This window comes from Sus scrofa, chromosome 4 (genome assembly GCF_054392235.1).
Source record: "Sus scrofa isolate SSC_HxYL_T2T_F1_AM1 chromosome 4, Sscrofa_HxYL_maternal_Yorkshire_Landrace_v2.0, whole genome shotgun sequence".
Taxonomy (NCBI): Eukaryota; Metazoa; Chordata; class Mammalia; order Artiodactyla; family Suidae; genus Sus; species Sus scrofa.
The window spans coordinates 84,328,618-84,355,975 of NC_139386.1; the positions used below are offsets into that span (position 1 = coordinate 84,328,618).

Consider the following 27,358-nt stretch of genomic DNA (forward strand, 5'->3'; position numbering starts at 1 on the left):
CAGAAGGGTCTGACATAAACACTCAGTAAACAATGTGTCTACAACTCTTTGAAAACACATAAATTCAGGAAGAGTTTATATCTAAGTACAAAAGATGCCATTCCCACAATCTGTTGGAGAAAAGTACACTTTTTTTGAAGTTTAAGTTTTATATGGGGCAAAATGAGGACTTAAGCCCAGGAGGCGGCATCTCAAGTAAGCCTGAGAAAATAGCAAGTACTTTGGATCACAGGTCTGGAACTTGCTCTTATAGCCAACGAGCTACACTGTCCACCAAGGCAGCCACCATCTACATGGGGTTACTGAAAATCAAGTTAATTAAAATTTAAAATGTAGCTCCTCAGTCTCACCAGCCACATTTCCTATGTGGTCAGTGGCTACCTCACTGGTCAGGGCAGCACACAATGTCTGCATCACTGCAGACATCCTGCAAGGAGCACGGATGCAGACTCACAGCTCTCTGGGAGCCACAGATTTACCAACTGCCATTGATTCAATCAGGCTTTTAAGACATAAAACTTATTGCAGCAGTCTTTTTTAAGTATATAACCACACTATGGCTTTTTCAGAACAATGCCAATTGTGCTTGTATTACTTTCAATAACATAAACTATTAAAGGTAAAAATAAATGCAACAAACTTTTTAAGTAGGGCTTTGTATATAAATAAATAAACAGACACAATCTTTTGTAATACCATGTGTCCCAGATTTTGATGTAAGAAAAAAACCAACCAAACAAAAACAACTCATGTATGGTGAATACAGTGAAGAAATGGCCCAGAGGGAGAAGAGCCTCCACTTTCTCTAGGTGAGCCTGGGCACCTGGGCCTTTGTCTTGTCACTCACCGTACTCCGGGGGGGTCTGAGTCTCCTGCCTGCTGACACCTGAAGGGAAGAGAGTACACTCTCTGCACCACCACTCGGACCCCAACTCCCGGCAAGGTGGCAGCTCCTTGGCCTTCCACTGCATCCAGCAGAGAATCCCTCAGGGGGGCTCGGGTGGGGAAGAGCTGCTCTGGTCCTTCATGCCTGAGGGTCCCGTCTGCGCGACCACCACACATAACCTGGCAAGACATGCAAAGGAACGGTTCCAGTCTGAGTCATGAGGGTACACTGCCTACCACAGTGATGTTCTTGGGTAGTCCTCCGCTGTGACTGCAGAACACCTGAGGGATGATGAGAGTACAAAGCACATCCACGGCGTGGGCCTCGTGTCTGCAGGCCACCAACTCGGCCAAGGAGGCCCGATGAGCCCTAGTGATGGGAACAGCGGAAATAGACCACCTCAGGTCTTTGAAAACATGTAGAAAGCACTGCTATTAAAATACCTTATGGTAATTAAAAACATTTTCTTTTATGAAGTAACAGTCCCAACAACACAAACTAAAAAACAAAATAAAAGAATGACTAGGGTTTTTATGAAGTGCCAGCACTTTGCATACTCCTGTGAACAACATAAAACCCCTTTACAATCCCAGTAAATATCTTAAAATAAGATTACAGCACCTCCAGAGTGCTCTGTGCCTCCTACATTCCGCACGTAGCAGACACGTGTAACCTCACAACCCAAGGAGGCAGGTTGTACCAATACCACCGTTTTACAGTCAGGAATGCTGAGTCAGAATTAAGTATGTGCCCAAGTCACCTAGCAGGAAGTGGCTGAGGAAGGACCCAAACTAGGCACCTAGTTCCAAAGAGCATATTCTTAACTACCAAGCTATGCGGCAGCTCCCTGGTTGCTGACTTGAGGCAAAGACACCAGCTCGTGAATTTAATACCAGACAGCTGTTTAAAATTGTGCTGAAGCAGTAATGTACTTTGAGCTGCCCTTTTTTTTCTTTCCTCTTTTGTCTTTTTAGGGCCACAGCCACGGCACGTGGAGGCTCCCTGACTAGGGGTCCAATTGGAGTTACAGCTGCCAGCCTACGCCACAGCCATAGCAACGCCAAATCCAAGCCGCCTCTGTGACCCACACCACAGCCCACGGCAACGCAGGATCCTTAACCCACTGAACAAGGTCAGGGATCGAACCTACAACGTCATGGTTCCTAGTTGGATTCGCCTCCCCTGCACCACGATGGGAACTCTTGAGCTGCATTTTAATTTCCTTTTCACATAATCCCCTCCAGACAATTGTTCTGATGGTCAAAGGGAGATTCTGCTTGACTCCACACACAGAGCAGGATGAAAATTCATCTGCTTTTCTTTCTGATTTCTTCTCAACGCTGTCTTTGGCCTCAGTGTGGTACTCTGCTCTGACTCAGGAACTCATTGCCCCTGAGGCAGGAGCGCTGGAGTGAGATACTCAGGGCCTGGAGTGCTCCCACTGCAAGTGAGGTTTAGTGGTTCTCCAAGTTCATCGTGGTGGATGATCATGGCTCAGGACCGCTAAAATTACAAAAAGCAATCTCTAGGGTATAACCTCAAAAGTTTACGTGGCTCTTTTTATCCCAAGGGACACAGATATCACGAAAAAGAAAAGCATGCTTTTTAATTTTTTTTTTTTTTGTCTTTTTAGGGCCACACCTGTAGCATATGGAAGTTCCTGGGCTAGGGGTTAAACCAGAGATGCAGCTTCCGGCCTACGCCACAGCCATAGCCATGCCAGATCTGAGCCACATCCATGACCTATGCCACAGCTCGAAGCAATGCTGGATCCTTAGCTCACTGCGGAAGGCCAGGGATCAAACTTGCATCCTCATGGATACTAGTCAGGTTCTTAACCTGCTGAGCCACAATGGGAACTCCAGGAAAAACGCATTGTTAAAAAATAAATGAAAGAGTCTTAAATAAACTTCTTAGGCAATTATGAGAACTTAAAACTCCAATTTTAATACATAGAATAAAGATTACATATATATTTGAATATTTGGAGAGGACCAAAGGTAAACACCTCTATAAATACCAAAGCTGTTAAACACAATATTATTACAAAGCAAAAAACCTATAAGTAAATGGCAGTTTACCTGGCTTTCGGGTGAGTTATTTGTTAGGCTCTTAAATCTATATATCTGGGCCAAAGTGATGCTTCTTTTTGGAAGGGGCGTGTCCCAAATGTGTACTTCATGTGCTGTTTTTGAGTCTTCTTTGGCAACAACTTTCTGACAAAAATAAGTATTCAGAATAACAGGGAAACTTCCATTTGGGATAATGAGCTTTTGCCTAGAAAGGGAAAGAAATACAAAAGCTTAGTTGTAATACTGGATTTCCTTCACCTTGCTAAACTGCAAATACAAAGGGCAGTGACTCACTGGCTAAGGACAACACCAAGCCAGCCCCAGTGACAGCCACCCTCTCACACGAGTGGCTGTCAGTGCATCTGGCTCTACTCCTCAGTTTAGAGAGCACGTACTGAGATTTTTTTTTTTAAAGAGCAGGTTTAGACAGCATGCACTGAGACTTAAAAAAAAAATGCAAGTTTAGAGAGCATGTACTGAGATTAATACTGTAGCACCTTTAATTAGTTTTTCTGAAGCTCAAACTGAAAATAAAAACAAACCTAAGGGTTAAACCTCACTTGATAAATGACACCACAACCAACAACATTAATGATCAGCATCATGATGCTGGACTCACACAGATTCTGTTAAGGAATTTGAGGAACATGTATTTACTGTCCAGAAAACTCTCAGAGCATCCTTGAGAAGTCAGCAGCCATGGAAGCAGGCAGGCCACAATGTGGGGGAGTTACACACACAAGGGAAATAACAAAAAACTAGACAGTAACAGTCCCCCAGGGTCCAAGCATTAGGGTTTCTCCTGGAATCAGTTAAAAGAGAGAGAGAAAGAGAGAGAGAAAGAATCCTATATGTTCAATAAAAATGACAATTTGTCAGAATATCTGCTTTCACGAAGAGCCATTTTGGTTGCCCTTTACTGAGTATTATATACAGAACCCAGGCAAGCAGGAAAAAATAGACTTTTTTTAATGTTACTAAAAACAGAGAAGGAAAATCAAGTGAAATATCTTTTCATTTTCTATCACTTGTCAACACTGCCAAAGTGTGAAATACTAGGTTTGCAGTTCATAAAACAAACAGTATTTTATTCCACATGACAAATAAGATCAATTTGCTTGTTTACGGTCTAGGACAAATGTGTCCAAAACTGCAGGGTGGCAAAGAAGAATAGGATTAATGGAGTGACCTAAAGAAAACAAAGACAAAGGAATTTTCTTTTCTTCTTTCCTTCCCTCTTTTAAGGTCCAGCTAGCTAAAGAAGTTAGACTAAGAACCACAGTTGTCCAAAAAACAACCTAGACCTAATTCTTCTTCCCACAGAAGACATACTTGGGATAAACCAATCAATTTGTTTACAATTTAATCTCAAGTGGAAGCCCCACTGCCCCAAGGACGATACTGTCTAGAGGACACATCTTTCCAGCAGGTGAGACGGAGCCATCCTGTTGGGCTGGCTGAGAGGGCTTACAGCCCATGCAAGGACCTACACCAGGACATACACCACCACATGCACTAAAGCTGTAGCAGAAAGAACATGGGCTTCTGGGGGGATTTCTCCATATTAATTAAGATCTCTCTGAAAAGCTGTCTCTGGGAGAGGTCTTGTGTCGCTGGTTCAACAATGACAGAAACAATGTTTTTTTGTTTTTGTTTGTTTGTTTGTTTGTTTTTATCTTTTTGCTATTTCTTGGGCCGCTCCTGCGGCGTATGGAGGTTCCCAGGCTAGGGGTCTCATCGGAGCTGTAGTTGCCAGCCTACGCCAGAGCCACAGCAACACCAGATACAAGTCGAGTCTGCAACCTACACTACAGCTCACGGCAACGCCGGATTGTTAACCCACTGAGCAAGGGCAGGGATCAAACCCGCAACCTCATGGTTCCTAGTTGGATTCGTTAACCACTGTGCCACGATGGGAACTCCAACAATGTTTTTTGAATGAATATTGCCCCTTTTTCTGGCTTCCTTGGGAAAGCTGCTGTTTTTTTTCTGTGCTCTTTAGTGCTTTTCATAATACTTACGTTCATCTCTACAACTAAATTCCTCAACTATTAGAATGCAGCAGCTGTCTTTAAATTTTTATTTATTTTTTTATTTTTTTGCCATTTCTAGGGCCACTCCCACAACATATAGAGGTTCCCAGGCTAGGGATTGAATCTGAGCTGTACCTGCTGGCCTATGCCAGAGCCACAGCAACGTGGGATCCAAGCCACGTCTGCGACCTACACCACAGCTCAGGGCAATGCTGGATCCTTAACCCTCTGAGCAAGGCCAGAGATTGAACCCGCAACCTCACGGTTGCTAGTCGGATTCGCTAACCACTGAGCCACAACGGGAACTCCTTTTTAAAAAATTTTATAATGATTTTAATTTTTTTACATTATAGCTGGTTTACAGTGTTCTGTCCTTCTTCTACTGGACAGCAAGGTGACCCAGTTACACATACATGTATACATTCTTTTTTCTCCCATTATCATGCTCCACCATAAGTGTGTTTTTGAGTGCCAAATAGTACCTAACATGTGTGAGGGACTAAAAAGATGTTTTTCAAGTTAATGAAAAAAACCCATACTTTATTCCTATTCCTCGGATATATGTACAAAGAAATGAGAATGCCTTTCAAATAGATAAATCAGACCTTATACAATTGCTTCTCATGTGCTTTCAAAGAGGAATCTGCGCATAGTATACATTTAAAATCAAGGGGAAGTGTCTGGGCACACCAGCTCCTGTGCACAGCACACGATGACTTGAGACACAGGAGAGAAGAAGACATGCTTTTGGACTTAAGAAGTCCTGGCTTTGCCACTTACTAGCTCTGTGAAAGTGGACAAATTTAATCTGTCATTCAGTTTCTAAAGATGGGAGCATGAACAGAGGCTTAGCTGTAGGCACCACCCAGATTCCTGTGAGGATGAAATGAGTAACCTGATGTGGAGTTCTTGGAGTAGCTTCGCAAATACAGGCTGAGGCTGACAGTACTGTCGCTACCCCAAGAGTTACACTGTCAGTCATTTCAGGAAAAACTAGAGTTATTTAGTGTTATTTCCCCAAGGCCCATTTTCTTTCTCCTCCTAAAGATTACTAAGAAGTCTATACCATTAGCAGCAAATATAACTTTTCTCTCACCCTTCATGTACTCTGCTGCTGATATTCTCGGGTTAGACTCTGCTGGGTTCTACTGCACTGGCCCACACTCTGATTTCATCCTCTTCACAATAAGTAGGACTATCCCCATCATCAGAGGAGGTGAAATAACAACTGTGTCCGTGCCAACGGCCCATGACAGGGCTTAAACACAAACCCGTGGCTTTAAAGCCAGTCTGTTTATTTTTCTGGAGGGACCAGTGCACAAGAGAGGGAGCAACATAACTGTCTGGCAGTGACTGGCTGGCCCACAGGATCAGACGAGGCCACCAGGGCAGTGGGAGATGTGGGGGGCTGGTTTGACAAGTTGCAGTGGAGGGGCATTAAGTTTAATGCACAAAAGTGCCTGGTGATAAAAGAACATCAGAGCCATCTTCTATACCTGTGCCTACAAAGTAGCTCTTGTAGCTAATCAATTTTAAATGAAATAAAATGAATTTGAAAATGCAGTTCCTGAGTTGGAGGAACCACACTGCCAGTATTTGAAGTGGCTGGTGACCACACTGGGCAGCACAGATAAAGAATGTTTCCATCCCTGCAGAAAGTTCCATGCAGCTGAGAATTTTGATTCTTAGGATAGACAATAAACCACATTCTAGTTACTCAGTAAATGCTTTTTGGTTAATCAACTGGTTGAATTTGAAAGAGACTATTATGCCCCAGCGACTACTGGGGCAACTTCACAAACTTTGAAGCATTTAAATTCCCTCTTTCAGACACCAGCATCCGAACCCCTGCATGAAGCCCAAGTCAGCAATAACACAATGGTAACAGTGCTTGTCATGAATTTTTTTGGGGGGCTTTTTTTCTTTTCTTTTCTTTTACGGTCGCACCCATGGCATGTGGAGGTTTCCGAGGCTAGGGGTCCAATCGAAGCTACAGCTGTTGGCCCACACCACAGCCACAGCAATGCCAGATCTGAGCCGCGTCTGTGACCTACACCACAGCTCACAGCAATGCCAGGTCCTTTAACCCACTGAGTGAGGCCAGGGATAGAACCTGCAACCTCAGGGTTCCTAGTCAGATTTGTTTCCACTATGCCACGACGGGAACTCCTTTGTGTGTTTGTGTGTGTGTGTGATGAATTTTTTAAAATAGTAAAATATCCTGCCCATATTTTCAATTATTTAAATACTGAATAGGCACTCTTCCTCTTACCAAAAATCAGATTATTATAAGAAAAATTTAAAGACATAAGTCCTAGGAAATATCTCTAAACTGAAGAATTAAGCCAGTTTCAGAAATAAGAAGTTTAAGGTTTATACTTCCTTTATTTTCAACTTATTTGTTAAGATTTATCTCTTGGGTTCAGATGTGTTTCTTTCACCTTCCTATCCAAATAACACCCATAGGAGTTCCCACCGTGGCACAGTGGTTAACGAATCTGACTAGGAACCATGAGGTTGCGGGTTTGACCCTGGCCTTGCTCAGTGGGTTAAGGATCTGAACGTTGCCGTGAGCTGTGGGGTAGGTTGCAGATGTGGCTCGGATCCTGTGTTGCTCTGACTCTGGAGTAGGCCAGCGGCTATAGCTCCAATTCGACCCCTAGCCTGGGAACCTCCATATGCCAAGGGAGCGGCCCAAGAAATGGCAAAAAGACAAAACAAAACAAACAAACCAAATAACACCCATATTATTTAAGAAACTGGTTAAAATAGTGAAGTAGAAAACTAACATTTATACTTGTATTATTTTTAAATTCCCAGAGAGTAGACTTTGTCTAATTCCCTTTTTATCAAAATAAAATCACATCAAGGAGTTTAGTTCCACTCCAAAGTGAACACTAAAACACATTAAAGATGAATTCATGGAAGAGTATAAAATATGAGATAGACTTCCTCTATAAACCAGAAGTCTAGTTCTCTAGGCAAACATAAGTCTCTGACCTATTTCCTTTTTGAGGCACAGGTCACCGGAAAGTGCAATTTAAAGAAAGAACTACCAGATTTCTGGAAGTGGTTATAAACTTTATTTTCAAGGCACAGATCCTATACTTTTATCCAGTAATGAAAATTCTGCCAAATATAATAGAAAATGCAAAGAGGAGAAAAAAGCAGGAGAAACACGGCCTGAAGTTGAACTGACCTAGGTTTAAAATCTAGCTCTGCTCCCTCTTGTCTATTTTATCTTGATCAAACTACTTCAATTTTCTGAACTTTAACTTTTTCATATCTAATATGGGGATCATGTCTACCTAATGTTTTTACTGTGCGATTAGATACTTACATTCAAATATACAAGCCACACAGAGACAAGTACATGCAATGCTTGCCATACACACTAGCTGTTATTTAAAACAGTACCTAATGCACTAGCTATTTCTAAAATCTCTAAATGTTATCAATTTTTCCAATAGAAGATAGTATATATTAGAAAAATTTAGTTTTTTCTGGGTTCATGGTAGTTTATTCACTTCTGTATACAACTGGGTAATTAAAGACCTAAAACATATTCATACATTTTTACTCAACAAAGTCACTATTAAGAATCTACACCACTGTAAACCAGCTATAATGGAAAAAATAAAAATCACTATAAAAAAAAAGAATCTATACCAGTAAAATAATCAGAGATATGGAGAGAAACACATACAAAAATATTAATCACACTCATTTATTATAGTGAAATATGGCAAAGAATCTAACTTTCTAACAAAAAGAAAAATAAATCACAAAACAGCTATACAAAAGACAGACTTAAAAATTCTAATTCAAAAAATGTATTTAAAGACATTGTGGGTGGAGCTCCTGTTATACTCTTGAACTAGATACAGACTCAGCTCTATATGAGCTATGAGATCCCAAGATGGTAGGACTATATATGTATAGTGCATATGTATTATACATATATTTTTATCTTTTTATGGCCACACCTGTGGCATATGGAAGTTCCTGGGCTAGGGGTCTAATGGGAGCTGCAGCCATGGCTCCTACCACAGCCATGGCAACACCAGATCCTTAACCTACTGAGCAAGGCCAAGGATCAAACCTGCATCCTCAGAGAGACAACATCAGGTCCTTAACCTGCTGAGCCACAATAGGAACTATAGGACTGTATGTTATTAATACAATATTCTCGCAAGGAGAAAGTGCTGGAATGAACTGCACCAGAAAATTAAGCAATTTATCCCTAAATGAAAGGATTATATACAGGTAATTTTCATTTTCTCCTTTGTATTACTGCCTTTTTTCCCCCCACAATAAAATGTATTAACAGATATAATTAAACACTTAAATCAGTCTTTAACAATAAACTGTTAAACTCTCTTATCTATCCACCCATGCTTCCAGCCACACATCCATCCACTCATCCAACCCAATAGCTATGAGTCAACATGCCTTCATCCTGTCTCTTCTCAGCATCCCAATTCTCTCATCTGTCTACCTCTAAGTTTAGATTTGTGCCATGACAGTACCATCTCTACAGAGTTGGCTGTGAGTCTAGCACTCAGAAGGTAAACTATCCTCTTTCAGCTCCTTTGCTCCATTAAAATACAGCTGACTAGGTAACGCAGCACAATGCTATGGCTGGGCTTCCTATAGGTATGGTTTCTGGGTAAAGGATTAGACCTGCTCTATTTAATACTGTTTCTTGAAAATCAGAAATAGAAATCTTTACAAGATCAAAATGTACGCATTAATAAGTGAAGTGCAGAGTGCAGACAGAAACCAGATGCTTACTATCAGTTATGACTGGTCTCTTTCTCTCTTTTTTTGTGCTTTCAGGATCTTTTAATACTTATTTTCCTTTTGAACAAAATACTGAAAGAATAAACTTAAAAGACAATATATGACTGGTCTCTGTTTTTAAGGGTCATTCCACATTGAGTTATAAGGCATCTCCTGAATATAAACCTAAATATATTTACGTGTTGCCAGCACTACTTTTCCCACGGCAATATTAAATCTTTATCTGACAGTCTTTATCTTGTAGTGTGACTCCAGAACAGTTTTCAAATTTAGCATGAATCAGAATCATAGGCTTGTTAAAACATAGACTGAGTTTCTGATTCAGTAGGGCTGGGATGGAGCCACCTAATTTGCATTTTTAACAAATTTCAAGGTGATCCTGCTGGTCCCACCATCATACTTCAGGGATTACAACACTAGAAAAACACACATGACCATTACACCCTCCTAACTTGACTCAAGCACACAGCACACCTCTGAAGTTTACCCTTTTTAGCTACAGAACACCTACTTCATTGTTAGGACTTCACATAAATGCCAGGAAGCTTCTCGGTGGAGACTTCCGGCTTTGTAAGAACTTGTAGGAAAGTAGTACTTTCCTCCTTTGAGCTCCATTACATCTGGTGAGCTGTAGAATTTTAATGATTTAACTTGCTGACATCTAGGGACTGGCTTTCTCACCTCTGAATTAACAATAAAGATCTTATAAACAACAAGGTCCTACTGTATAGCACAGGGACCCATACTCAATACTCCATGATAAACCATAATGGAAAAGAATACTCAAAAAAAGAATGTATATATGTATACAAAATATTAGCAAACCAAATTCAACTATATATTGAAAGGATCATACACCATGATCAGATGGGATTTATCCCAGGAATGCCAGGATTCTTCAACATGTGCAAATCCATCAGTGTGATACATCACATCCACAAACTGAAAAATAAGAACCACATGGTCATCTCAATAGATGCACAAAAATCTTTTGACAAAATTCAACACCCATTTATGATAAAAACTCTCCAGAAAGTGGGCACAAAGTGAACATAATAAAAGCCATATATGACAAACCCACAGCTAACAACATCATTCTCAATGGTGAAAAACTGAAAACATTTCTGCTAAGATCAGGAACAAGGCAAGGATGTCCACTTTCACCAATGTTACTCAACATAATTTTGGAAGTCCTGGCAATGGCAATCATAGAAGAAAAAGAAATAAAAGAAATCCAAATTGGAAAAGAAGAAGTAAAACGATCATTGTTTGCAGATGACATGATACTATACCTAGAAAGTCCTAAAGACACTACTGGAAAACTATTAGAGCTCATTAATGAATTTGGTGAAGTTGCAGGATACAAAATCAATACACAGAAACTGATTGCATTTCTATATACTAAGAACGAAAGATCAGAAAAAGAAATTAGGGAAACAATTCCATTTACCATCATATCAAAAAGAATAAGATACCTAGGAATAAATCACCTAAAGAGACAAAAGACCTGTACCTTTCAGAGCACAGGTCTTTTGTCTCTTTAGGTAGATTGATGAAAGAAATCAAAGATGATACAAATGGATGGAAAGATACACCAAGCCCTTGGATTGGAAGAATCAATATCATCAAGATGACTATACTAACCAAGGCAATCTACAGATTCAATGCAATCTCTTCCAAATTTCCAAAGTTATTCTAGAACAACATTTGTTAAAATTTTCATGGAAACACAAAAGACCCCAAAGAGCCAAAGCAATATTGAAAAAGAAAAATGGAAATGGAGGAATGAAGCTCCCTGTCTTCAGATTATACTATGAAGCTACGGTTATTAAAACAGTGTGGTACTGGAACAAAAACAGAAATATAGATCAATAGAAAGCCCAGAAATAAACACAAACACAATCAATCTATGACAAAGGAGGCAGGAACATACAGTGGAAGAAAGATGTGGTGCTGGAAAAACTGGACAGTTACATGTAAAAGAATGAAACTACAACATTCTTTAACACCATACAGAAAAATAAACTCAAAATGGATTAAAGACCTAAATGAAAGGCCAGATACTATAAAACTTCCAGAGGAAAATATAGGCAGAATGCTCTTTGACATAAATCACAGCAACATCTTGTTTGAGCCACCTCCTACAATAATGACGTTTAAAAACAAAAATAAACCAGTGGGACATAATTAAACTCAAAAGCTTTTGCACAGCAAGGAAGCCATTAAAAAACAAAAAGACAACCCACAGAATGGGGTTACAAACAATGCAACTGACAAGGGCCTAATCTCCAAAATATGCAAATAGATCACACAACTCAATGACAAAAAAAACAAATAGCCCAATCAAAAAATGGGCAGAAGGCCTACACAGACATTTCTCCAAAGAAGCCATATGGTGGCCAAAAGGCACATGAAAAAATGCTCTAATTATTATAGAAATGCAAATCAAAATTACAATGAGGTACAACCTTATACCGGTAAAAATGGCCATTATTGACAATCAACAAATTACAAATGGCAGAGAGGGTGTGGAGAAAGGGAACTCTCCTTCACTGCTGGTGGGAATGTCAATTGGTACAACCACTATGGAAAACAGTGTGGCGGTTCCTCAGAAAAACTAAATACAGAACTACCATATCATCAGGCAATCCCACTCCTGAGTACATATCTGGACAAATCTTTCATTCAGAAAGATATATGCACCCATATGTTCACGGCAGCACTATTCACAATAGCCAAGAAATGGGAAACAACCTAAATGTCCATTGACAATGAATGGGTTAAGATGTGGTACATATACACAATGGAATAAAAAAGAACAAGATAATGCCATTTGCAGCAAGATGGATGCAACTAGATATTCTCATACTATGTAAAGTAAGTCAGAAAGAGAAAGATAAATACCATACGATATCACCTATATGTAGAATCTAAAATACGGTAAAAATGATCCCATTTATAAAACAGAAATAGATCACAGACATGGAGAGCAGAATTGTGGTTGCTTCAGGGGGAGGTAGGAGGAAGTGGGATGGACAGGGAGTTTGGGGTTGACAGATACAAACGACTACATTCGGAATGTATAAGCAATGGGCCCTACTGTTCAACACTGTCCAGTTTCTTGGGATAAAACATGATGCAAGATGGTATGAGGAAAAGAATGAGTGTGTGTGTGTGTGTGTGTGTGTGTCTGTATCTATATATATACATATACACACTACACTGTACAGCAGAAATTGACACTGTAAATCAACTATATTCTAATAAAAAAATTACATGTGGACTAACTCCCCAAAAGAATTTATATATAACTGAATCACTTTGCTGTGCAGCAGGAATTAATACAACATTGCAAATCAACTATACTTCAATTGAAAAAAAAACAACAAAAATCTCACTCCATGCAGTGGGGAAAAAAAAAAAATTATAAGTAAAGTCTCTGGGCCCACAGCTCCATTGCTGCAGAAAAAACTGCAATCTGATGAACATTTTCTTTCACTTGGTTAACAAGGCTCCTCACATCTCATCCACAGGGTCGCAAGTCAACAAGTAACATGCAGTTCGGAGTTCCCATTGTGGCTCAGCAGAAACCAATCTGAATAGCATCCATGAGGACGCAGGTTCTATCCCTGGCCCTGCTCAGTGGGTTAAGGATCTGGTGTTGCCATGAGTTGTGATATAGGCCAGTGGCTGCAGCTTCAATATGACCCCTAACCTGGGGACCTCCATATGCTGCAGGTGTGGCCATAAAAAGGCAAAAACACCCCCCCCAAAAAAAACCAAAAAAAAAAAAAAAATTAACATGCAATACACCATTCCACGCATCTTCCTAGGTAGAACTGTCTAATCTGAGCAGCGGTGTGGTACAGTGTGTACAGCAAGAATGTGAAGTCTACAGATGGTAAAAAAACACATGAAAAGATGTTCAACATCACTCATTATGAGAGAAATGCAAATCAAAACCGCTATCAGGTACCACCTTACACCAGCCAGAATGGCCATCCTCAAAAAGTCTACAAACACTAAGTGCTGGAGAGGGTGTGGAGAAAAAGGAACCCTAGTACACTGTTGGTGGGATTGTAAACTGGTGCAACCACTGTGGAGAACAGTGTGGAGATTCCTCAGAAAACTAAAAATAGAACTACCATTTGATTCAGTAATCCCACTCCTGGGCATCTATCCAGAGAAAACCTCAACTCGAAAAGACACATGTACTCCACTGTTCATTGTAGCACTATTTTCAATAGCCAAGACATGGGAACAACCTAAATGTCCATCGACAGAAGAGTGGATCAAGAAGATGTGGTACATATACACAATGGAATATTACTCAGCCATTAAAAGGAACGAAATACTGGCATTTTTAGCAACATGGATGGACCTAGAAGTTATCATGCTAAGTGAAGTCAGCCATACAATGAGATACCAACATCAAATGCTTTCACTGACATGTGGAATCTGAAAAAAGGACAGACTGAATGAACTTCTTTGCAGAACAGATGCTGACTCACACACATTGAAAAACTTATGGTCTCCGGAGGAGACAGTTTGGGGGGTAGGGGGATGTGCTTGGGCTGTGGGATGGAAATCCTGTGAAATTAGATTGTTGTGATCATTATACAACTACAGATGTGATAAATTGGAGTAATAAAAAAAATAAAATTAAAAAAAAAAAAAAAGAATGTCAAGTCTAGAGATTTGCGTTAAGTCCCAACCTGTCACAAGCAGATGATCTTGATTGTATCACCTGAAAAAACAGAATCCTCTACGTCTTGTACAGGGTTATAACCACATTTATGTTAGAGCATTTTAAGGCAATAAGGCATATGAAAGTATTTTATACATTAAAATGATTTACATAAATGATTATTATTCTTCCAAGACCTTGGATTTATAAAAATTAGACTATACTAGAAAACTTTTAAATCGTATCCTTCCAGTAACAAACCATTTAAAACTATAATTTAAATGCAACTTAATGTTATTTAAACAAACAAAAAACCCTGATTTTTTTTTTTTTTTTACTATCAAAATTCAGGAATCTTTGGTGTATTGTTTTTAAACAGAAATATATGACTTTCCAGGAGTTCCCATTATGGCTCAGTAGGTTAAGGATCTGACGTTGTCTCTATGAGGATTTGAGTTTGATCCCTGGCCTCACTCAGTGGGTTAAGAATTCAGTCCTGCCGCTGCAGCATAGGTTGCAGATGCTGCTTGGATCTGGTGTTGCCATGGCTGTGGAACAGGTGCCAGCTATAGCTTTAATTTGACACCTAACCCAGAGACGTCCACATGCCACAGGTGCGGCTATAAAAAGAAAAAAAAAGAAATAAATGACTTTCCAAATACACAGGTAACAAAGCCTTCTTCAAGAATGCCTATAACCACAAACCTCAATGTGGTGAACACTTTCAAAGAAAAAAAAAAAAAAAACTTAGAAACATAAAAATGAGGTGACAATACCTAAGACAAATCAAGAGTCAGAGGAGTGACTAGGTTTTTCCTCATACTTACCTCTACTCAAGCTCTGAAGGAAAACCTGGCTCAAGACAGGCTAAAGAACCAGAGCAGTCCAAACAGCTAAGCTTGCCTTGTTGTCTAGGTTTTTTATTCCAACTGAGCTAAAAAGTTGATTTAAAAAGCCCACTCTATCAAGAAATATCATAGTAAATATTAATATGAATAACTCAATCTGCAAATATATTCAGATCACTAAAAACCAACAAAGGCAGAAAAGTGATAGCATTTTTTAAAAAGAATTCTTATAATGGTCATCATACATACATAATAGAGGTCATCTCAACAAGCCAACGGTACCCATACATAAAAAAATATTTTAATGGTTCAATCTTTTTATTTCATAAGAAATAAAAATTGAGATGACAAAACATGAGGAACAGACTAGAATACTTGAATAGTGTACCTAGAATAGAAACGGAGGAAAAAAATCATATGAACTGAAAATACGTTTTTCTAAAACCCACAAAATGCCCCAAACTGAAATTTCATTTGAAAATTTACGGTATTCAGAAGAAAGGGATTCACACTAAACGACAATTAAAGAAATTTGAGAAGACAATGATCACAAAAGAGCTGAAGTTGACACTATTAAAATAAGAGAATCAGTAAATTAAAATCAAGAAATACTGTCCTCAAAACCCACAAAGCCTAGGTTTAATTATTACCACAAATAGAACTTAGTGTAGCTTCAAACAGAACAAACCTCAGTTAAACTAGATAAATGTGCAAGGCTGGGTAAAGGACATAATTTAAACTATAAAAGGAACAAGAATGCTCTGGGATCAAAACTGTATTTCACAGAAGAAACACAACTTCTCTTGAATGGCACAACTAATTTTCGTGAAAAAAGAAATTAGGGCAAACAAGAATGGCAGAAACCTCAGAATATCACATAGCAACCAGAGCACAGCAAAACCATAGTAGGGTGTGTCATATGCCAAAACCAAAATAGCAGCCCAAGGTGAGCTTCACCCACCCATGAGAGACACTATGGTAACTAGAGCCAGAAACAAAAAATACATTTTTGGCCCTTTGAAAGTGAGCCTGTGACCCTGAAAAGAAAAAGTTCCCCGGAGATGCTACAACTAGCTGAAGGCTACGGTCCTGGTGAGGATTAATCCAGAGGAGGGTATGAAACCGCCCAGCCTTTGTTTCTCCACCTGTTCCTGTTCCGTTCATCCAGACTTGGTTGGTCCTGACAGTGTGTCCTCCTGAGAGCTTCCTGGCCCTTGTCTGAGGTGCCATCATTGCTCCCACAAACGTGCCTGCAGAGCAGAGGAACATTTGGAGGGCCTGAGGGCTACTCTCAGGTTATGACAAAGGACTCCTGAGCAGGCCTGACCTGAAAGTGAGTGTGTGGCCATGGAGCACTCAATGTGCCATTACCCTTTCAACTCTTCACACCTGGAAGAGCCTGAAGCACAGCCTGAAACACACCTTTTAGCTACAAGCTCATCACACTCCCAAGTCTCCCAGGTACAGGCTTGTCTGGAGCTCTGTGAGCCCCACAGGCATTATCAAGACAAGCAGCAAGTACAGTGTAGAAACTTCTCTTTACAATTTAGACATTAAAACATTTTTATGGGGAGTTTCCGACATGGCTCAGCAGAAACGAATCTGACTAGTATCCACGAGGATGTGGGTTAGATTCCTGGCCTCGCCAGTGGGTTTAGGATCTGGTGTTGCTGTGAGCTGTGGTGCAGGTTGCAGACATGGCTCAGATCCCATGATGCTGTGGCTGTGGCACAGGCTGGCAGCTGCAGCTCCGATTCAACCCCTAGCCTGGGAACTTCCATATGCCATGGGTATGGCCCTAAAAAGAAAAGAAAAAAAAAAAAAACAAACAAAAAAACCCCAAAAACCCAACCATTTTTATGGCTACAACTGTGTCATATGGAATTTTCTGGGCCAGGGATTGAATCTGAGCTGTAGCTGCGACTTACAATGCAGCTGTAGCAATGCCAGATCCTTTAACCAAATGAGCCAAGCTGGGGATCCAACTCATACTTCCACAGAGATCCAAGCAGCTATAGTTGGAGTCTTAACCCACTGCACCACAATGTGAACTCCTAGACATATTTTAAATAGAATCTCAAGTCATTTATACTTTAGGCTAACCTGTGTTTTTGGTTTGTTTTTGCTTTTTGTGGGTTTTTTTTTTTTTGCTTTGCTTTTTAGGGCCACATGTACAGCATATGGAAGTTCCCAGGCTAGGGATCGAATCAGAGCTGCAGCTGCTGGGCTACACCACAGCCACAGCAATACCAGATCCAAGCTGCATCTGCTACCTACACCACAGCTTGCGACAATGCCAGATCCTTGGATACTAGTCAGGCTCGTAACCTGCTGAGCCACAATGAGAACTCCTCCTTTCCTTTCCTTCCCCTTCCTCTTTTCTTTCTTTCTCTTTCTTTTTCTTTCTTTCTTCCTTTCTCTTTCTTTTATTTCTTTCTCTCTTTCTTCCTTTCTCTCTCTTTCTTTTCTCTTCCTTCCTTCCTTCTTTCTTTCTTTTCTTTCTTTCCATGGCTAACCTGTGTTAAATTTATTACCTGAAAAATTAATACATATGACTTTCTACTTAACAAACTGTTCTGGTTATACAAAGACAAGCACACAAGGATTTGTTTTCATCAATGATAGGATCATTTGTTTCCTTCTGTCCAGGGGTATTGTTTAATGTTCTCCTCCTTCTGGATACTGTTGAGTGGGTTTGTGGGGGGCGAGGACAGTAGAGCTCCAGTTCCAGCAGAGACTTTGAGTCAGTGTGTGAGAGGGTACAGATTCAAAGGAATGGAGGTCTTCTTAATATTTCATTTTTGTCTTTAAAACAGTTCTCATTTGCAAAGTGATCTTCAAAGGAAATGATGTAGGAATCAATTATACAAGTGTTTATATCTTTTTTACAAGTTTATAACTGACAATATCAACTAAATTCTTGATCCTCTAAAATTTATAAAGATACATGCACATTAAGGTTGCAAACTATCACTCTGATGAGCTATACATACAATGGTAAAGATTATCTACATCATCTTTGTCAAAATAGACCAAATAGATGTTAATTCTAAATAGCCTGCAGCATCCTTTCAGGAAATCAAAAAAACAGTCAAATATTTTATGTTAAAGCTTTATACTATTTCAATTAAATTCATCTCCAATACATTTACTGAGCACTTATTATATACAAGGAATTACGCAGAGATTGATACAAATGGTACAATTGTATATGATTAACTCAGTAAAAAGCCCAGTTTATTAAGACAGGGAAAGCATAATAATAACATGCATTCTTGTTATAATAATCCTTTAATAATTATATGTTTTGTACATTAATTAAATGAGCATTTTATAAATGACTTTCCCTTAAATTACCTCATTTGATTCCTTTTTTCTTTTTCTTTCTTTCTTTTTTTTTTTTCTTTTTAGGGCCACATAAGTGGCATATGGAAGTTTCCAGGCTAGGGATTGAATCCAAGCTACAGCTGCCAGCCTACACCACAGTCACAGCAACCCAGGATCTGAGCCGCATCTGCAACCTACACCATAGCATGCAGTAATGCCAGATGCTTAACCCACTGAGCAAGGCCAGGGATCAAACCCACATTCTCATGGATATTAGTTGGGTTCGTTACTGCTGAGCCACAATAGGAATACCAGCTTATTTGATTCTTATAACTTCCTTGGAGGAAAGCAGGATACTAGAATTATCTCCATTTTAGAGGGGAAAACAGTGATGTGCATAGCAGATGAATGAAAACCAAGGTTCAGACTCCTACAGGTAGTGATGATATTGTAAAGTAAGGGAGCTTAGGATGACAACAAAAAGAGCACCAGCCACAGGCAAAACTTCTTCCTGCTTCTTAGGTGCTAGATACCTTCCAACCCATTAAATCCTTTAAGCTCAAAGAAGACCCCGTGAGACACAGAGAAATGCAGCAGCTGCCTAAGAATACACGTTAAAATTGGTGAGTCAAGATTTGAGAAGAGGTGTGTGACACGAAAAATCACTACTCTTACTGACACTTGTATGACTTCTTTGAAGAAATGTTTACTCAGATTCTTTGCCTATTTTAAAAATTGAGTTAGTTGTCTTTTTATTACTGAGTTATTAAGAGGTCTTCATATATTCTATGCAAAAGTACACACAACCATTTATCAGATATATGATATGCAAATATTTCCTCCCATTCTGTGGGTTCACTTTATTCTTTTCCCCCACTTTACTGAAATACAATCAGCAAATAAAAATTGTATAAATTTAAGGTGTACAATGTAATGTTTTGATATATGTATACACTGTGAAACAACTACCACTATCAGGCTAATTAACATAACCAACACTTTATATAATTACCAAATCTTTTGTGTGGTGAGAACACTTAAGATCTAACCTCTCAGGAAATTCAAGTATAGAATACAGTATTACCAACTACATTCACCAAGCTGTACATTAGGTCTTTAGAACCTATTCACCTTACAAAGGAAAGTTTGGGAGTTCCTGTTGGGACTCAGTGGTAAACGAATCTGACTAGCATCCATGAGGACACAGGTTTGATCCCAGGCCTTGCTCAATGGGTTAAGGATCTGGTGTTGCTGTGAGCTGTGGTGTAGGTCACAGACTCAGCTTGGATTCCCTGTTGCTGTGGCTGTGGTGTAGGTCGGCAACTGAAGTTCCAATTAGACCCCTAGCCTGGGAACCTCCATATACCGTGGGTGCGGCCCTAAAAAGCAAAAACAAACAAACAAACAACCAACCAAACAACAACAACGAAAAAACTTTGTACCTTCTGACCAATATCTACCCATTTCCCCTACTCCCCAGCCCCTGGCCACTATTCTTCTACTATGTTTTTATGAATTTGACTTTCTTAGAGTCCACATATAAAGTAAGAACAACAGTATTTGTTTTTCTATATCTGGCTTATTTCACTTGTAGCATAATGTACTTTTCACCATACTGATAGCATATTGAAGCACAAAAGCTCTTAATTTTGATGACGTGCGATTTATTGTTTTGTTGTTGTTACTGCTGCCCATATTTTTAATTTCGTATTTAGGAATCTATCACCAAATCTGAGGTTATGAAGATTTGTTTCTGTTCACTTCTAAGTGGGAATTGATAAACTATAACGTGTTTCAGTGTGGCTTTCCTTGTGCATATCCTTCTAGGAGTTCACTGAGCTCTTGAATACATGTATGCATGCCTTTCCTCAGATCTGGAAAATTTGGGGTTATTATCTCAAGTATTTTTTTCTGCCCCTTTCTTTCTCTCTTTTCCTTTTGAGACTTGTAAACTGTATGCTGCTATACTTGATGGTGTTCCACAGGCCCCATACGTTCTGTTCATACTTCTTCATTCTTTTTTCCTTCTGTTCCTAAGGTAGGATATGTTCAATCTTCTTATCTTTTTTTTTTTTTTTTTTTTTTTTTTTGGTCTTTTTAGGGATGTACCCTCAGCATATGAAAATTCCCAGGTTAGGGGTTGAATCGGAGTGGTAGTCACTGGCCTACACTACAGCCATAGCAATGCGGGATCTGAGTTGTACCTGTGACCTACACCACAGCTCACCGAAATGCCTTAAACCCTCTGAGCAAGACCAGGGATCTAACCCATGTCCTCATGGGTACTAGTTGGGTTTGTTAACCACTGAGCCATAACAAGAACTCCTCAATTTTCTTATCTTTAAGCTTTCTAATCTTTTGTCCTGCCAGCTCAAATGTACTGTTTAATTCTTCTAGTGAGTTTCTCATTTCATTTTTATACTTTTCAGCTCCAGAATTTATGCTTGGTTCTTTTCTCTCTTTAGGATATTCTCATTTTGTTCATAGTTTTCCTGATCTCCTTTAATTCTTTGTTCAAGGTCTATTATAGCTCAATGAACATAATTAAGACTATTGATTTAAATAATTCCAATGTGTGTGCTTCCTCAGGGATGGTTTCTGTCAAATTCTTATTTCCTGTGAAGAAGTCATTCCTTTCTGTTTCTTTGTATGTTTTTTCTTCAAATCTGGATATTGTGAGATTAAGCTGTGGTAACTGTAGAAATTTAATTTCCCCATTCCCCAGGAATGATTTTTGTTTGCTGAGGGCTGGAGCTATCCTTTTGGACTCTTCTAAACTAGTTTTGCAAAGTGTGTATTCTTGTGATGTATGAGAAACTAAAGCTTCTTTTCATTTGTCTCGGCAGACAGCCACTGACCAAAGCAAAGGATACTTTAAATGTCTGACTCCCAAGAGTTGGTGGGGAGAATAAAAATTCCTCTTTCTTAAATCCTCCAGTGTCTGGAGAGCCACTTCAGCCCAGTGAGGGGTGAGACAATGGCTGACCTCTGTGTCATGTCCTCAGTGATCAAAAGCCAGTAATCGACAATAAAAATTCATAACACTCATTTTTTGAGGACAAATTCCTCACTGCATGAGGAATGCTTACCACCAGACAGCTGCCTGTCATGGGGCTGGGACTAGGGGATGATAGCCACTATAGTGTGAAGGCTGAATTCAACCAATATTTACTGAAATTTACCAGTGTCTCCATCAAGTTCTCCCCTGGATGCTGAAAGTATTCTATGAGACCCAAATTTCTAAAATGGTTGCCCCAGAGAGTTTTGAAAGTTCAGTTGTTGTTTTGGTAGAGGTACACATTCCTGGAGCTTTCTGATTTGCCATCTTCCCTGACTTCACTTCAGAAATAGCTCATATTTACTAAACACTTAGCTTCAAAGAGATGGGAAATGATTGATTGGGGACATAAAGCAGTTTAGCATAAGATTTATTCTCTCAACACTATACTTTGCATATAGAACTTCAGTAGAGCTGGAAAATGCCTTAAAAATAATTAAGTTTGAGTTACTGATTCTGTAAATAAGAAAACAAAAGTTCAAGGAAGTTAGTGAATTGTCCAAAGGTCACATGGAGTCTCCTAATGGCAAAGCGATGATTATAACTCAGCTTACTAAAATTCCTAGTCTCTTTTCTACCATATGTCCTTATCTGAGCACCTAGGCATTTGGAAATAGCATGAAAATCTTTTTTGAAGTAGAAGTATCTTTATAAGCAAGGGCAGAGTCCAGAATTCACATTCTTTAGACATATTGCCTATCCTCCAAAACCAGCTTAATCCCCATTTTCTCCAGGGAGCCTGCCATCATGAGTTAATTGTAACTAGTAATTGTAGTCTCCATTTGTCTATATTACTTGCATGGAATTCATTGCCTTATACTACCATTACTTTGTAGTCATGTGTTTAAAATCTCCTGAAGAGAGAAGAAATTGTTTTTTCTTTTTATTTATCTGTTCCATGTATATATAAATAAAATAAGGTCTGAACAAATACTTGCCAAGTAAGTGACAAATGGAATCTTTCAGCCCAGACCCACAGATTAAGTCTACTTAAAATACAACTTCATAGTGTCATAGCTACACTAAGATAAACCTGAAGGCTCCAATATACAGAATAAAGTCCACTGTCCTTAGGTGATATTTGAGCCCATTCAATTTCCAAGAGTGGCCTGCATGGCCTTCATGGGTGAAACTTTAATTTGTATACTTCTCAGTATATAATACTGTGTCTTGCATGTAGCAGGTGCTCAATGATTACTGACTAAATGACAGAGGCTTAAACTACAGTGAATATGATTTAAGAGCAATGTAAAAAGCAAAAAAAGATTTAAAATATTTAACAATGGTTATAAAAGTCCTAGGGATGTAATGACTATACAGCATGGTGACTATAATTAATAATAATGTACTGCACATTTGAAAGTTGCTAAAAGAGTAGATCTTAAAAGTTTTCCTTACAAGAAATAATAGGAAAAAATGTAACTCTGTCTGGTGATGAATGTTAACTAAACCTATTGTGCTAATTATTCTACTATATATAAATATCAAATCATTATGTTATATGCCCCAAATTAATAATATATAAATTTTTAAAAATTCTACATAAACAGAATTTTTATACTAACATTTAAAAATGTTTCTAAGAGACTAGAATGACAAAACAAAGATCTTCATTTTTACTTTTAAAATGTGAAAAAATACAGAGTTCCCATCGTGGCTCAGTGGAAAGGAATCTGACTAGTATCCATGAGGATGCAGGTTCGATCCCTGGCCTTGTTCAGTGGGTTAAGGATCCAGTGTTGCTGTGAGCTGTGGTGAAGGTCACAGATGCAGCTCGGATCCAGTGTTGCTGTGGCTGTGGTGTAGGCTGGCAGTTGCAGCTCCAATTTGACCTGTAGCCTGGGAACCTCCATATGCCACAGGTACAGCCCTAAAAAGATAATAAATAAATACATAAATAGTGAAAAAACAGTATTTTCTTAGACATACTTTAGGAACTTAGGGTGAACATTATTCTATATTTAACTTTATATTGTTTTCTCTTTTTGTTTTTCTTTTTTTTCACTGCCCAAAGTATGCAAGTCACCCAAAAAGCAAATCAGAATTCCTCATTCAATATCTTTCATGCAGGGTAATAAATCTAATATAAATCTGTGCTGAATTTTACTTATATTTCAAGCATTAACAAACACCTGCAAAAAAAGAGGAATAAATAGCTTAAGTTGAGCAAGGAAATGCATTTAGAAACTTGAAAAATGATGAAATTATATAATCATTATATATGTGTGTTTGTGTGTATACAGACACATGCATACATGTGTCAAATGTTTTACTTTTGTTTATTTATTTATTTTTTTTGTCTTTTTGCTATTTCTTTGGGCCGCTCCCGCGACATATGGAGGTTCCCAGGCTAGGGGTCGAATCGGAGCTGTAGCCGCCAGCCTATGCCAGAGCCACAGCAACGTGGGATCCGAGCCGCGTCTGCGACCTACACCACAGTTCATGGCAACGCCGGATCATTAACCCACTGAGCAAGGGCAGGGACCGAACCCGCAACCTCATGGTTCCTAGTCGGGTTCGTTAACCACTGCGCCACGATGGGAACTCCCTTTGTTTTTTGTTTATTTTTTTTGAGATGTTTTACTTTTATACACATTGTTTATAAAGCTCCATGCTGACCCACAGGAACCCTTACATATGGGATGGGTAGAGATGGGCAGTCACTCGAAGAGATGATATGAGGGACCCTGCCAGGGAGATATGGATGTGGGACCTGGAGGAGAGGCAGGGAAGAGGTAAACAGGGGCAAGGGAGAGATGAGGGAGAGACAAAGATTAGCATTGTAACCATGCTGGTCAGATCCTGGGCCAAAAATGGCAGAGGTAGAGGAGTCAAACAGGATGCAAGCTGGAAAAAGCCAATGGATTCAAAAATTAGTTGGCCAGGAATTTACTACTGAGTGAATAATCTCAGAAGAAAAGTACGCCTAAAGATCAACTGCAATGGGCTGAGAACAGAATGTAAAACCTACACTTGGAAATGTTCAGGCTGCTGAGAGGAGGAGGCTTTCTAGGCAATGTCTGAGGAGAAGCATGGTGCAGAAGGAGGCAGACTAAGAAAGGGGCTCAAGGTAAGTGATGGAGCAGGTACTGAGGAGGCCAGGGGACTCAGGTCAGGATGTGAAAAAGTAATTCTGCTTGGATGATGTGGGGAAACTACAAAAAAAATACAATACTCAAATTGAGAAACACTTAAATTTGACACGAGCCTACGAAGGTACGACCAACACTTCATAGGCCCTAGTTGAACAGCTGGGGCCACCTTGAGTTTCATCTAAATCCATGTACTATTCAAGTTGCCGACTGCAAAGGTTTTATGAAGCACTTGCCCCAAGCCAGGCACTGTGACCAGGTACTGTGTATGCTTCACTTTGATGAGCTGTTAGGCCCGTCCTACAAAGGAGGTGCTGTTAGTGTCACAAGTTGAAAGGTGAGGAAACTGAGGTAGAAACAAATTAATGTACCAAGATTACAAAGCCAGGGATAGAGAAACTAGGTTTGAATTAACTCTGCCTTAAGTGAATCTAACACAAGGTCTAGAAAGGACATTTCCCCCAGACACAGAACTGGCTCAGTTTCTTTTTAGAGCAGAATCAGATGGACTATCTAAGGGGGGGGGTACTTAAAGTGAAATGCTTATTATTTTGGAAAAAAGACACACACAGAAACTAACTCTTCAAGTGGTAAAATGTGAGAGCTGCTCTAGACTTAAGAATAAATAGATTATCCCAAGATATACATGAAGGGAGGATAGGAGAGCAGCAAGAAAAAAAAAGTTGTTTTATCTGATTACTAAAATCATAAATGACCATTATAGATAACTTGGGAAAATCAGAAAAGTAGAAAGAAGAAAAAAAAATCATTAATAGGCAGACAGGCATATGATTATGTTGGTGTAATTTGTCCCTGAGCAAACCCAGATTTTTGGCAAACTGCCTTTATACTCCTTGGCTGAAATTGGAAGGCTTTTTAGAGAATCCCAAGGGAACTGCTAGATGCAAGAAGAGCTACAAGTTGGATGAGAGAAAAAGAATAAGCATGGGTGCCTGGCTCCTAATGATGCAGAAGTAGAACTTTGAGCGCCTAACTTGAGGAATTCTAGAAAAGATGCTGGGCCGCAAGAATCTGAACAACCTGAAGAGTGGTTTTCCCCTTGGCTCAGAAGTACTAAGTGTGAAAAGATGGATTTGGAAAGGACAGTCAAGACTATAATACACAACTCTCCTACCAGGAGAGTTGGACAAATGTCAAGTTGCACACTAACATATGCACATCAGAGTCTAAGAAAGAGTGTTAATGCCATGAGAAATTATAAAACACTCCTTAGGGTAGCCAATAAGAATGACAACTTTTGATAAGATCATCTGCAATTTTACCATGTGTGGCCTATCAACGTAACATAAGCAAGGAAATCTTTTAGATCACTTTGAGAGTTGTATCGGTGGCTGTTTTCTCCAAAAGGAATAAACATTTCACTTTTAACCAAATAACATTATATTAAATATTATTCTTTTTTTTTTTTTTTTTTTTTGGCTTTTTCTAGGGGCCACACCCGTGGCATATGGAGGTTTCCAGGCTAGGGGTCAAATTGGAGCTGTAGCTGCTAGCCTCCGTCACAGCCACAGCCATGTCAGATCTGAGCCGCAACTGCGACCTACACCACAACTCACGGCAACGCCAAAGATCATTAGCCCACTGAGCGAGGTCAGGGATCGAACCTGCAACCTCATGGTTCCTAGTCAGATCTGTTAACCACTGAGCTACGACGGGAACTCCATTAAATATTATTCTTATCAGAAGTTGGTTACATAAAATAAAGTCAAGAACCAAGGTTTTTGTTTGTGCTTGGTACAAACAAAACAATTTGAAAGAGAAAACTTGGATTTGAGTCCTGGATGGAAGATACAAGATGCTACCATATAGTTTTTGCTCTGAAGACTTCTTTCATAATTTATTTCAATTCATTTCTTCACAAAGAGAACAAGGTCCTGTGAACATGGCAGTACATAATGCTGCTGCCCAGCCTCATTTTTAAACCCCTCCAGATAAGCTCAGAGGATGCCTCTGTAGCAACTGTCACTGCATAGAAAACTGAAGGTCTCACCAGGTGTCAGGATTGCCTTGCCTTAGGAGAACACATAATTATTTCTTTATGCCATCACAGACATCATAGACATAGAAACAGAGAAGTATGACTCCTTCACAGGAAATAAGAATTTGACCATTTTTTTCACTTGGCTACTGGACAGCTATCGCCTGCTCTGGTCCCTTCTGAAGGCCCTTCTTTCCTCTCCCCTCTCAGCATATTTCCCCACAAGCCTCATGCCACATGATGGCCACCCCCATGTGCTCCTTAGCTTCTGCCCTACCTGCTGACCTGCATTTCCAGCCTGGACACTTCATGTGCATTCTATTCTAACAACTGACTAGACCATGTAGATTCCAAATGAACCTGTCAAAAATGGAACTAGAATTCTTCTCTAGCCTCAGTATTACCCATCTTTCTTAAGAGTTCCAACAACATGCAGCTGTCTACATTAGAATCTGGGAATTGTGGAGTTCCCATTGTGGCGCAGTGGTTAATGAACCCGACTAGGAACCATGAGGTTGCGGGTTCGGTCCCTGCCCTTGCTCAGTGGGTTAAC

At 39.5% G+C, this 27,358-nt stretch overlaps 1 protein-coding gene across 32 annotated transcripts in view; it reads right to left on the reverse strand.

The window, feature by feature from the left end:
* SPIDR (scaffold protein involved in DNA repair) overlaps positions 1-27,358 on the reverse strand; it is a 315,912-nt gene that overhangs the window by 112,009 nt on the left and 176,545 nt on the right. For all 32 annotated transcript variants that reach the window (XR_014843858.1, XR_014843851.1, XR_014843850.1 and 29 more), the window contains 2 exons: positions 2,968-3,163; positions 848-1,065 (listed from right to left, as the gene is read on the reverse strand). Coding sequence is in view for 23 of the 32 variants with exons in the window: in XM_085022434.1 (XP_084878560.1) it covers positions 848-1,065; positions 2,968-3,163 (414 nt within the window). In the remaining 9 variants the exon portion in view is untranslated. The remainder of the gene's footprint in view (positions 1-847; positions 1,066-2,967; positions 3,164-27,358) is intronic.